Here is a 14,830-nt window from a genome sequence, read left to right on the forward strand (position 1 = left end):
ATGTATGTATGTATGTATGTATGTATGTATGTATGTATGTATGTATGTATGTATGTATGTATGTATGTATGTATGTATGTATGTATGTATGTATGTATGTATGTATGTATGTATGTATGATTCAAAACACTAGTTCTCTCTTTTTTAAGTAATGATATTCAATTAATTTTTAAAAGAGCTTCATGATAAAATCATATAATTTTCTCCTGCTGATTATATTTGTATAAAATTTGCTCTGTGATATTTATTAAACAAAGACAAACACAAACATAAAACAAAATAAAATCCAAAATGTAATTTTATAATTTTTAATAATTTAAAAAATACTTTTTAACTATTACTTTATACTTTTATTTTAAAATAAAATAAAAAATTGATTAGATTATTAGGAATGAAATATTTATCTAATTATGAAGCAGAATTACCAGCAGATAATTTGATCATTAATTCTTTAATTAAAACAACTCATGTTGTTTGTTACCTAGCAATTGGTCGTACAAACTCAGTATCTCTAGGTTACCAATTAGTAAAAACAAGTTTAATTGAAACCAGTGGAAACACTTTTTAAACAAGCTTTTTTTTCTTGAATATATTAAAATTGATTTAAGGACCTAAATCGAAAAAAAAAAAAAAAAAAAAGAAAAGTGTTTTAGGTATGTCCTCAACTCATCCAAAGAAGATCTAAACCGTCTTTTGAGTGGGCATACAAAGCCTTTGAAAATTCAATTTTATATAAAGTTTATATAGTCACGCAACAATACCTAATTAAAATATGAAACATTTTAGATATATCTCCATTTTGTAACATTTTTTTTATCAATATTCCTATTCATCTTAACTAAAACTTTTATGGTTTTTTTTTATTATTTTAGAATAATAATGTTATTAATTTTTAACTTCTTTTTATCATCTTTGTAATTATTTTTATTTAGGTTTATAAAGCTTGAAAAAGTTATTTTAAGACGGTGTTTTTTATTCATTATGTATTTTTATTCATTTTATATTTTATATAGAATCTAAAAGTAGTTTATTTTGTGCACCTAAAACAAACAAAGTTAACAAACAAACATTTTATATATGGCAGCCTTTAGAAATAAGGAAGAAATTTGCATAAAGTTTATTGATCTTCATGTTCGTGTTGGTTCAAAAGATATTTTAAAGAATGTCTGCGGAGAAATAAATCCAGGAGAAGTGTTTGCCATTATGGGACCATCAGGTAATATTTTAATCTTTTTTTTAAACTAATTCTAAACTCTAAACTAAAAAAAATTTTAAACTCTTTTTCTCTCTCTCTAAATTTATAGGAGGTACAAAATATATAGAGGTGGCAAAGCCGACAGCACTTGGGGGATTGGGGGGGGGGGATTCTAATTAAAAAGGACTTTTTAAAAAAACTGGGTGCGCATTCACAGCACTTTCGTAAGTCCAAAATTTGCGTAAAGTTTGCGTAAGTTTTGCTTAAGTTCAAAGTTACGCTAAGTGGTATTCACAAACCTTGCGTTAACAAAAACTTACGAAATTCCAACATAAGTTTTAACTTACGTTTTTACGTAAGTTATTACTTACGCAAAAGGTCTAAAAAACGGTATTCACAACTTTTGACTTGAATAACGAAAAAACGGTATTCACAACTGAGACTTGAATAACGAGGGTATATATAACCCTTAAAAATATTGTAATTTATTATAAGAAAGAGGATAAGTTTACATACTATACAAGATGTTCAACTTAATTAAATTTTATAAAAGCTTATCTAAGATGTTAACTTTTAAAAAGGTATTCACAACATTTTCCTAAAAAGTGCTCAGCAAACTTTACGCAAGAAAAGTTACGTCTGCTGTTTTCTGAGTTAAGTTTGGCGTAACTTTAAATCATCTAATAATATTTAAAAATGGCGTTTTTATTATTATAAAAGATTTCAGATTTTGTTTGTTATTGCCAATAAAATATAATTTTATCTTAATTTTATACTGCTATACGTTAAGTTATTTATTTAAATAATACAACTATAGTTTTTTTCAACAACAACAACAATAGCAGTATATTTACCAAAAATTTAGATGTACTACATAAACTTGTTTTATAAAACTTGTTTTCACCTTAAATTTAAGGTTAATAAACACACAATCTATATAATGGATATTTCACTCTCTCATAGCCTAGCTAAAACAAGTAGAGCGACATAGTACGGATATATCATATAGTTTTGTTGTCATACATCAAAACTATATGATGTATCCATACTATATTAACTTATGGTTGTATCTATACTATACTATCTATACTATATTATACAAAAATATATACAATAACATTATTGAAGTAAATACTTTAACTTGCATAACTAGCATAAAGAGAGTTCTCTCTCTCACTCTCTCTGTGTGAGAGAGAAAATATTTGTGCTAATATTGATACAATATTCATAAAAGTATGTAATTAATTCATTAGTTTTTCAAATATCTATTTTTTTTAATTTATGAATAAAAACAAGACTATTTCAAAATACAATAATGCTAAAATTATCTCTGAGTAATCAGGCTACTGATGTAAAAAAGTATTATAACCTAAATATTAAACTTACTTTGAATTATGATGCTATGTTTTTCGATAGTTTCAATTATTCAGAGGTATTAACAATATTAAGATTATTTTGAATAATAACGCTCTGATTTTAATTATTTCAATTATCAGGAGATATTATTAATATCCATGGATAATTTAAATTATTTAAAAAAATAGCATGTCTTAATAAAAAAAGAATTAGTAATACTAACTACTTTCTTTAAACAAATAGTTATAAAATATTTGCCTTAAATTTTGGGTAAGTTTTTGCCTAAGTTTTGCATAACTCATGCGCAACCTTAACTTTACGCAAATGCTGCGAAAATGTTGTGAATACCAAATAGTTACGCAAAAAAAATTTTGCGTAAGTTTTTCGTAACTTTTGCTCAGCTAGGCAAGAGTTACGTAAAAGTTGTGAATCCGCACCCTGACAATTGTGTCTCTTCACTTTAAAAACCGTGTCGTCGGCCCTGGGTGGCTAAGAATTTACAGAAAGTTTTTTTATTATTATAAGACCATATTTGAAAATATATGTAAAACCATATTTTTATAAAACGACAAAAAAAGTAACCACAAAAATCGATTTATCTACATATAATAGGTGATTTGAATTTAAATTTCTATACCACATCAATAACATCGTTAAAAGATTTATCATGGCATATTTGAATATGTTGCTTTTCTTTTGATGACAAGAATTACTTAGTCAAGTGCTTCTTTAATTGATAAAATTTTAACCGCTGATGTTTTTAACGAATCGTTAAAAAAGGGCATATTTTAAAATGACTCTTCTGATCATTCTCCCATTTTGTTTTCTATAAATATGGATAAAATATTACTACCCAATGTAAAACAAGACTTCAAAAAGCGCATTTTTACAAACAATTAACGTTTAATAATTAAACTGTTAAAAGAACAGTTAGTTAAAGTTGATTGGAGCTTTATTAACTCTTCTGATTATGCAAGCATAGTTTCCAACTAATCAACTTTAATCAATCTTAATCAACTAATCAACATAATCAACTTTTACTTCTAACAATTGAAGGCATTACTTGTAAACCGATATATGCGCGATCTATACACATATAAAATTATTTACAATTTTTGTTTCCAGCAAAAGGTATTTTAAGCAAAAGGTATATACATTAGGTAAATTGTTCCAATAAGTATTAATACCATTATCTCCAAATTTTTTACCACTTGCAATAACTATTAGGGTTCTTCCAAACTGTTGCACTATGATCAAATTCATCAAAAGATTGGAAATAAACGTCATCAATATTATAATGTTCTTTAGAATCACTACAATACAGTTAAATTAAATTAAGTAGCATTAAATATGTAAATTACCAAAATAATATTGTTTTGTACCTTGAAGTTGAGTATACCATCTATCTATTTGAAAACATTATGTTCCTTCTAAAAACATCGTCATCTTTAGTTATTGATTTTGCAAAAAGGTTTTTTAAACCGTGTTTAGGTAACGTTATATTACCGAACCTGTAATCAACAAGATAAGTGTTTAAAACCTGCCAATTTTCATGAAAAAAAAAGTTTGCTTTTTGTCTTTCAGCTGATTGGTCAGTATGTTTAAATTGACCACCTCTGTCTAACAATGTATCTGTAAATTTAATTTTTCTTCTTTGGTATGGTTCTTTAGTCGTAATTTTATTGGTTTTCGTAATTCTATATTGTTAACATATTTACCTGAAAAGATAACTTTTTCAAAATTTTTTTTTATCAATAAAAACTCTTTTTTTTTTTTAGTATTAATTATTAGACTATTATTAGATCTTTAGTTGCAACAGGAATACCATCTGTATCTTTAAAAAATAAAGAATTCTCCAATAATTGAATTTTTGGTAGAGGAACTGGTAATTTGTAATTTGAGTTTTCTTCAAAAGTTTTTATTTTAAAACAATCATCGCTATAAGCTAAAGAGTATATCGGGTCTGATATTGACTAATCATCTTCAAGTAAAAGTTGTCTTCCATTTGAAAGCTTATTTGTAAGGTTACTACTACATATATTCCACAGATTGCATGCAAATAAATTATGATCAAGACATTCATTATAAAAACTTAGACATGCAGTTTGACACACAATAAGGCGAGTGTATGACCGCTAGAAGCATTAAAAATATTATAAATGGAGCTAATTTTTTTTTCTTACATACATTTTATTTCTATTTCTCCCCTTTATATTACAAAACATTTATGAATTCGTAACTCTCTGACCATGTAAGTTATCGGCACACCCTCTATGAGATCTCATAGTGGAGGAGGTGATGACGAAGTAGTATTTACAGGCATTATGGCTTTCTGAAGCCTTGAATTTTCTTGAACCATGTAACTTTCTAGAATTTTCTGGACTGTTTTGGATGTTTTTAGAAATCTCTGAAAATTTCTCGAATTTTCTGGAGTCTTTTAAAAGTTTATGGAAATTAGTAAGATTTTGACTATAAAAGCTGCCTGATTGAGCAACGCTAATAATTATATATAATTCAAATAGTATGAAAGTACTATGACACTAATATTTATTATTATTGCCTTTCAGGAATATATTTAAATATTATCTTAAATTATAATGTCCTTTGAGAAAAGTTCTTCCACTACTAAGAGTACATGACTACAAGACAATCTGGATAAAAAGACTCGTACGATTTTATGAGTCACAAAGGAAAAGAAGAACTGTTCAACAAGAAGAACTATTATCACTAATAGATAACAGCAGGGGACCACTCAAAATCCAAATTGTTTTTCGCTATCTGTTCTTGAGAGAATCCGTCAAAGGAAGACGAGAACGCATAAAACAAATTGAGAAAAAAGTAACAAGCTTATGCAAAAGAAATTAAATTTTCTACATTTATCAATTCAAGTCATACAGGCAAAACTGGATCAAGTGCCAAAGGTGTACAACTAATGTGTAAAAAAAGATACGTGTCTTATAATCAATATATAATGTTGGAAATTCGACTCTACATTTTTTGATAAACGATCTCCCAAAAAAAATTTTCTGTGTGGTTGTACGGGCAAGCACTCACAAAACAAAATTAAAAAAACTTACAAAACCATGCATGTAAAGCAACAAACTATTTAAATAAACTAGATAATACTCATGTAATAAAAACGATAAAGGTTATAGATACTACAAAAATAAACTCATTTCAAATTTTATTTAATTTTTTTTTAAATTAATTTAATTAATTAACTATGTAAATATACAGTAGCGTGCAAAAGTAACCGGACAAGAGCATAACTTGAGATAACTTTTGAATGAAAAGTCTAATTTCTTTCAAATTATCACTGAAATGTCAAAAAATTGATTACAAATCTAAAAATAAATGAATTTTTACTAAATCTAAGCAATTTAATCTTAAAAGTTCATTTAATTTAAAAATATACGCGTGCCAAAGTCTCCGGAAAAATAAAAAAAATTGAATAAGATTTTTTTTTTAAACATTTTTTTAATTGAAAATGTTTTATTTTAAAGTATTGCTTTACTACTTTGTCGGGAAGCCCTTAGCATTAATTACTGCTTGACAGTGACAAGGCATTGAGTCCACAAGCTTCATAATCACAATAATTTTGATTTTTCCCATTCTTTTTTCAGAGTATTCAATAAATCACGTTTACTTGTTAGATTTCGACCTGAAATTTGTCGATCAATGAGCTTACATAAACACTCAATAGAATTAAGGTCAGGACATTGCTAAGGCTTTTCGGTTAATCAAATTTCATTGGTTTTGAAAAAGTTTTTCACAAGGATTGAAGTGTGCTTTGGGTCATTGTTCTTCTAAAACATCCTTCCTCGAGGCATTTTGTCTTTAGCATGTGGTAGCATAACATTCTTAACTATATATTTGTACATATTTTTGTCCATTATGCCATCAATAAAATGGATAGAGCCGATACAATCTCGATTCAAGTTAGCCCAGTTCATAACGTTTCGACTTCTGTGCTTTACTGTTGGTAGCTGGTATTTAGGATCGTTTTTACGGCCTTTTGGTCGATGGACATATCTAATATTATCAGATCCAAACAACATAAACTTAAATTCACTCCAAAAAAAAATTCACTCCAAAAAGTCGAATTTTTCTATAATTACTCAACTGACCCGTTATTATGGAATTAAATACAAACGAATTAAAAAAAGTTTCTGCTTGGTTTAAACAAAAATAGATTGTCTCTGAATAAAGAAAAAAACTAAATGGACACTTGTTTATCCACCTTCTTATCAAGCCAGACCTTTTCTTTGATAATATAATAATAAAAAGACAAAAAGTTACTAAGTTTCTCGGAGTATATATTGATAAAAATCTATCTTGGAGAAATCATATTGATAATACCTCCAATAAAACTGCTAAATGCATCAGAATTCTCTATAAAGCAAGAAATATATATTAAGTAAACACTAGTTAACACAATTATATTATTCATCTATACATTGTCATATAAACTACGCGAATAATATATGGGGAAGCACTCATAGAACAAAGCTAAAATCTCTTTACCTTTATCATAAAAACGCAGCTCGCGCAATAAATTTTAAAACACGGTTTTTTCATACGAAACAACTTTTTAAAGAAGTGAATATTTTAAATGTATATCACAAAATGTCTTAAATATTTTATGTTTCATGTTTAAATGTAGAGAAAGTTTGTTTCCAAATATTTTACAAAATCTTTATTGTATGAAACCTAAAAACAAATATAATCATCGAATTAATAACAATCTTGTTGCCCCTTTTTGCCGTAAAAGCAAAGGCCAGTTATTTGTTTCTCATCGAGGTCTTTATCTCTGGAACAAAATAGTCTTACCAAATTTTGATTTTTCTACTCAAGTGGCTTTTGCTTCATTCAAACAAAAACTTAAAAAAAAAATATTTTTAATTGAAATTATCTTGACTTATTTTTAATTGTTTTTGTTTGTTTTTTTGTTTGTCGTCTATCTTGCATATTATTTGGTTTAACATTTTATCTTGGCTTTTTAACATTTTATCCTAGTTTTTAAATGTTTTTGCATAAAGTTGTATTATTATTTCACTACAGACATTGTATTTTTATTAAAAATTAACCATATATTGTAAAGGGCTTAATGACAAGATCCTCATAATCTTCTAGAAGTCCTGCCGTTACTAATGTGAAAATTGTAAAATATACTTGGTCATTGCAATATTTTTAAACGGCAAAATATTAAAAAAAAAATAATTTAAAAAGTGTTTAAGAGCTAAAAAAGACCTAATATTTAGGACTTTTTAGGAGGTTTTTAAAATATTAGGATATTTTAGGATTTATTAGGAGGCGTGTATTACATAGTAGTACTTATGTCATAATCAATTTTTCAATGGCGGGGTGAACTTTTTTCAAAAGATATGCAAATAATAGTTCATTTCGTATTTTAGATAAAAGTTTATCAAGCTACAGTACATGAGCATGGGATTGAAAAAATGCCATAACCCTAGTGGCCACCCTGTTTATATCCACTAGAGCTATAGACATTCTGCCAAAGGTCTTTACCAGTTTGTACAACACTAAAAAAACTTGATTTCTAAATATACACTTGCTTATACACTTTTAAGAAGAGGGTGAATATATTAACTGCATTATTGTGATTTATAAGATATACTGTCTTTTTATCTTCTTTTATAAATACAATTTCCTCTTTTTTAAAAAAAAATAAATAAATAAAAGTTCTGATTCACTCTCAACAAGGCTGCAAGCGACCACTATTAAGTTAGAGATAGCTAGAAAAAAAAAAGAATATAGAGTTATAGAGCAAGAAAATGACAGAAGACTTGAAAAGTAGTGTGTTGTGCGAGTCAAGAAAGCATGACGATGGGAGAAAGTTCCGAATAGCCGAAATGCGGAAAAAACACTAGAGGAATAAAAGTTTTTAAAGCATGCAGGGACAGATACAGTAAAAGAATGAGAATTTGCAGAATGACGAGTCAAGCGAGATTGAGATTTTGTTGATGGAACTAGAGATGATAGCTCCTTTGAGCAGCGATCGTGATAATATTTGGAGAAAGGAGAAAGAGATGCAACTTTACGACGATGGGAAAGAGGCGCAAGCTTAGCAGATAGAGAGGGTCGAACTAGAGAAAGAGCATCATTAGAAGAACCTACTCAAATATGACAAAAGTATTCCATACAGGTGCGAATAAGAGATTTGTAGAGGTAGAGAATGGAATCAGAAGAGAGAAAATGGTGAGCACGATAAAGAGAGGCAACCTGATCGGATGCTAATTTTGCGATCGATTGTATATATGGCTTCCGTGAAAGGTAAGTTGTAAACGATAATCCAAGAAGACGTAAAGAAGAGGTCTCATTCGTTAATATAGGAATGTCGCCAATATTGTGATAGTTGTTTGCAGTAAATAACTGAGTTTTGCTGGAATTAAAATTTACAAGCCACTGCGAGCCCCAATCTGTTACAGAAGCGAGATCAGATTTAAGATCGGCGAAAAGGATACTTTAGATGAAAAGTTGTCGGGAAGATCATTAATGTATATAAGAAACAAAACAGGACTAAGGATCGAACCTTGAGGTACTCCAGAAAATTCAAGAAATGAAGAATGTGTTGGCCTTCAAGGATGACTTTAATAAAGCGGTTAGAAAAAAACGATTTGATAAAAACTCAAAAACTTTGCCAGATACACCATATAAAAAAAGCTTAAGAATTTAAGAATTAAGCTTAAAAACGAGCTTAAGAATTCAAAAATTAAGCTTAACAACAAGCTTAAAAATTTAGGAGAATTTAAAATTCTCCAAAAGTATACTTAAAGTTCAAAAATGCCTCCTAAAGTCTCCTAATTTAAACTTGTTTTTTGATCTTTAAGTTTTCTTTCGAACATTCAACTTAAATATTCAAAACTTTAAACAATATTTAAATTTCATAAAAAATTTTTTTAATCCTCCTAAATAATCCTAATTTTTTTAATTTGTTTTTCCAAGTTTACCGGTAAAATCTCCTAAAAAGCCCTTAAAAATCTCCTAAACTCTTCCAATTTTATAACTCAAAAAAAGTGTGGTCATCTTGTTAAATTATTTTCAACTTTCTTTTTTATGATTAAAGAAGTTTTATTGCAACCATTAAGGGTTGGAGGACAGCTAATGATACGAGTTTCTAGATTATTAATTGTTGGCTATATTTCAACTCCCTAAGCAGTCTGTTATTTAGACACTGCAGTTTCATGACCATTAGACAATCTCACATATGAATAATGGAGTTGCTTCAATGACCTAAAACTTACTTGCAAAATCTATTTATTTTCTTTGGAAGAGTTTTTTTTTTATAAATATTGGTCCTGGGTTAATAAAACATAACAAAATTGAGGACCCAAAAAATGATCTTTGTTAAAATTTAAAGCAACAGCTTGTACTAGAATTATTAGGAGTGCATAATAGATATCTTGTAGCATGAAGTGCATCAAAGAAAACTCTTTTCCATAATGATATAGAGACATTTTGAAATTCAGAGTGAGTAAAATTGATTTTCAAATAATTCTATTGTACCTCTTTACTCAGTTTTCTGCCAAGATGAAGAGGTTGTTCTACTAGATGCAAATCAAATTTTTTAGAAGAACCATTGTTTCAAGTCAGAAGAAATTATTAGGAATCCATGATCTGAATGAACATAGTTAGGCATACAACACATTGTAAAAATAAATGCCAAAAATTTGAAAATGCTGAAATTCACTACTCAACCAGCATGAAGTAAAAAAACTGCATAAAGATAGCGAATGAGGATCCATTTTTCTTGTGAAAAACCAAAAAGAAAAAAGAAAAAATAAAGACTGGAAATGAATATAACTCTGTATCAAATTTTGTTTTACAAGCCTAACAATTTAATAAACTTATTATTTTATTAAAAACAGGTAAACAAAAGGGACTGTCCATTAATGTCAACAAGTTTTTGGCAATTTTTACATCTCCCCCTCCCTCCCCCTTGTCAATAACTTGTCAAAACTCCAAAGACCACCCTATGAAATTACATCAACATTTAATTACCTATTCCCCCCCCCCCCCCACCTTCAAATAAAATTAAATTGGAAAAAGAACATCTTTTTTTTCCTATTTTTAAGTAAAAATAATACAGCCCCTCCCTACCCCTTATTTTGTTGATGTGATTAATGGACAACCCAAAGCTGTTTACCTGTTTTTAATAAAATTTTCAGTATTTGAATTGGTTTTATAGCATTTTACTACAAAGGTTATTAGAATATTATTTTACATATAAAAAGTTAAAAAATTTGGCAATCCAATCAATGCTCCGACAATTTTTACGGCCATAAAAAAAATTATGCAAACATTTTTTTTTTATTGCTTGGTTTTGAATTTATTTAATATACCACTTATTTAATAATATATAGAAGTTATGTTTAAATTTAATGCAGTTTAAGGATTTTGCAAATATCAGTTTTTTTAAACCCCAATTAAAAAGAAAATTTTTAAATGTAAATTTTTTATGCTAACTAAATTCCATAATGAAATATTAAAAAAATTAAAATAGAAAAATCTTTCAGAAAAAATAAAATTTTATTTCTGTTATGTGATGCTTTGTGTATCATAGCTATGTGTCAGTATAAAATTCAAGCTAATTTTAACTAAGCTGTTTTTTTTTTTATAATATTTTTATCATTAAGGTAGCAGGAGGCCACTTCAGTCAAGGGGTTACTCTTTTTTCCTTTAAATAAAAGTTATAAGTTTTGTTATAACTCTCTCTCTCCAAATATTTAACTCCAAGACAAACAAGACTGCTGCCCTGATAAAATGTTGAAAATAGCACTATTCAGTGTGTAGTGGGAATTGAACTAAACTTCTTATTTACAAAGTTCTAAATCTTGTTTACAAAATGCTCTACCACTACAATACTATGCTATGAAAGTTATTTATGGCAATAATAAATATTAGTTATGCCTTTATCAACTAGCCTGTAGTTGTTTGCAATACAAAAAAGTTGCTCATGAACAGTAGCTTCTACATATGCAACACAATTGCAATACCCATAGTGTCTCATATACTATCATAGATATTTATACCAATTATCTTCTAATTCTCTTATCACTTTCTGTTTTAGTTAGACTGCAAATCATCTCATTTTGATATTTAAGAGATATTTATGGCGTCTTTTGTAGAATTATATTTAAACTTATTTTAGTATTGGTATGAGTTTATATAACTTTTTTATAACATGACCATTGCGATCATATGTCAGGAAGAGTATCTGCTTGTGAAGAATTGCTTTAACTACTCCATTATGTCATATTTGAATTAAAAAAAGTTATATATATATATATATATATATATTTTTTTAATTATTTTATAAATAAGTTACAACTTTAGGTGCTGGCAAATCAAGCCTTCTAAACTTACTTGCTGGCAGAAAAAGAAAAGGAGTTTTGAGCGGTGGTTTAATTTTAATTAATGGAGAGAACTATTCAAAGTTGCTTCGAAGAAAAATTGGATATGTAATGCAAGAAGACATCTTTTTTCCAAATCTTACTATCAGGCAAACTTTAGAAGTAAGGGTAATATTAATTTTTAAAATTTTTATAAAGTTATTTTTGTAACTAAACTATGCTAATATTTACAATATTTGATGATTAATATAATTATATATATTCACACACTAACTAAAATTCTAACACAAAATAAGACAAGATGGTATGCATCTTTATTTAAACTTTGTTTAAAATGAATAAAGATATTTCTGAATTAAGTAAAATTTTTCCTAATTCATTAATAAAACATATTTTCCCTCAAATTGTCGCCATCTCTACATAAATTAGCTAATAAAATATTTGATGAACAATATTGGTAACATTAACTTGGTCACTTTCATCTTAAGGTATGACAGCATTTTCTTTCCTATTTGTATTACCTTCCTTGTTGACGTAAGCAAGTTGTCATAGTGGTTTGCATCTTAAATAAACATTTTTTGATTTATACATTTTATGGTGTAGCTACACTAACAAAGACTTTAACACTAAATCTGTGCAATTTTAGTTAACAATGACATAAATACAAATAAATAAAAAAAAGTATAAATGTTTAGAATTTCGTAGAAGAATTTTGCTTTCAAGATATACTATCAAAATTTTTTTGAATGTATATTTTATATTTTCTAATTTTAAGTGATTAACATCTAAATTATTAATAATTAATTTAATAAAGTTTGTAGGTAAAATCAGACTCCCTGACAGCATGAAGTGGTGTGAAAAACTTGCTGTTGTTGACAAAGTGATCGACGATCTTGGTCTACGTAAATGTGAAAACACTGGTGATTACATAGTCCAAATTTAATTTATATATATTTTAAGTATACGTATCAAGGATGTAAATCTGTGTTTTTGAATGGTAACTTTTAGAAAGGGTATGGATACGAAACAATACTTTATGTTTATACTAATATGAAGTATGTTTTGCAAAATATTACAGTGATAGGAATCTGGGGGCAAGTACTTCTCTGATGACAGAATTGAATTTTCATCAGAAAATATTTAGGCATCCAAATAGTATATACTATTTAGATGCCTAAATAATTAACATAACTATATAGCTATGTTGAGATGCTCCTAATGGTCTGAGATAATGCTCTTGATGTTTTGAAATGATGCGACTGATGGTCTGAGTTTTTATTTGTTCTCAGTCTCTTATAATGTTTATTATGTTGCAAAACATCTTCATTTGAAGTTCATATAAACATTTAGTTTTCATATTATTTTCGTAAGTTAATCTTAACCACCATAAAAATGGATTTAAGATCATGTAAAACCTCCTAATTTTTTTTTTAGTGATAGGTGACAGTCACAATCCGCATGGATGTTCAGGGGGTAAATCCTAATTTAATACTTTCATTCTTGTATAACTTATTTTATACTCAAAAAAATATTCAAAGTTTTATGGATATTTTTTTGTATCTGTTTTCAAGTAATTTGTGTTATTTTTTGTGTTTATGCTATTTCATATATTTTTATAATGCCTTAAATATTTTTGTGTTTATGTTGTTTGTGTTAGTGTTATTGATATTGTAATTTCTTTTGTTCTTGTGCTTTTTTGCATTCAGCTAATTTTGTTTTGATTTTTTAAATTCCTGTTCTTTTTATGCTAAAGTTCTCTATTTTTTTGTGTGCAAGTTCTTTTCATTTTCTTTTTATTCTTTTATTCTAGGTGAAAGAAAACGTTGCAGTATTGCTGTAGAGCTCATTACTAATCCTGCATGCATAATTTTAGATGTAATTTTTGAAATTCAAAAAATATATATATATAAAATATGTTAGTGTATTCTACAAATAGAATGCTCAATTTTCTTAAAGAATGGAGCAATAATTGATTAGTAAAAACACATATAATTTTTCTTTGACAAGCTGTTTATCCTTCTGTAGGTTCATCAGGAAGCCTTCCTGATGATTCTACAGATAGAAGAAAAAAAATTGATTTTAATAAATTTATGTATCCAAGTATATATATATATATATATATATATATATATATATATATATATATATATATATATATATATATATATATATATATATATATATATATATATATACATATATATATAAATTAGTAGAGAATCACTTAACAAAAATGTTTCTCATTTAACACTCTGTTTCATCAATAAAGACTCATCAGAAATCTTATTATTAACCTTATTTAATTTATAACTGCTCTGTTCTTTTAAGAACATTGAGCACTCTATTTTGTAGAATACATTTTAAAGTTGTTTAAATATATATATATGTATATATGTATGTATATATATATATATATATATATATATATATATATATATATATATATATATAAAAAAATATATATATATATATATTAATATATATATATATATATATATATATATATATATATATATATATATATATATATATATATATATATATATATATACGTATCTATCTGTATATATATATATATACATATATATATATATATATATATATATATATATATATATATATATAAATATATATATATATATATATACATATATATATATATATATATATATATATATATATATATATATATATATATATATATATATATATATATATATATATTATTGACTCTAATAGTCACATACTTGTCTTGGCCTTATACCATATACTTATGCTTCATCTATTTGCCATATACTTCATCTATTTGTTGAGAAATTATATTTGAATCCTCTGAACATTTTTTTATGTATGTATTTCAGCCAATATTGTTGTTATAGGTCACTTTATTCACACTGAATGGCCT

At 26.7% G+C, this 14,830-nt stretch overlaps 1 protein-coding gene across 1 annotated transcript in view; it reads left to right on the plus strand.

The window, feature by feature from the left end:
* Positions 1–1,003: 1,003 nt before the first annotated feature.
* The window catches only part of LOC100203026 (uncharacterized), a 43,613-nt gene continuing 29,786 nt past the window's right edge, over positions 1,004–14,830 (plus strand). Inside the window, exons 1-5 of the mRNA XM_065793230.1 lie at positions 1,004–1,216; positions 11,909–12,087; positions 12,740–12,845; positions 13,360–13,398; positions 13,736–13,800. Of these exons, the coding sequence (XP_065649302.1) occupies positions 1,078–1,216; positions 11,909–12,087; positions 12,740–12,845; positions 13,360–13,398; positions 13,736–13,800 (528 nt within the window). The 5' untranslated portion in view covers positions 1,004–1,077. The remainder of the gene's footprint in view (positions 1,217–11,908; positions 12,088–12,739; positions 12,846–13,359; positions 13,399–13,735; positions 13,801–14,830) is intronic.

Source organism: Hydra vulgaris, chromosome 03, assembly GCF_038396675.1.
Source record: "Hydra vulgaris chromosome 03, alternate assembly HydraT2T_AEP".
Taxonomy (NCBI): domain Eukaryota; kingdom Metazoa; phylum Cnidaria; class Hydrozoa; order Anthoathecata; family Hydridae; genus Hydra; species Hydra vulgaris.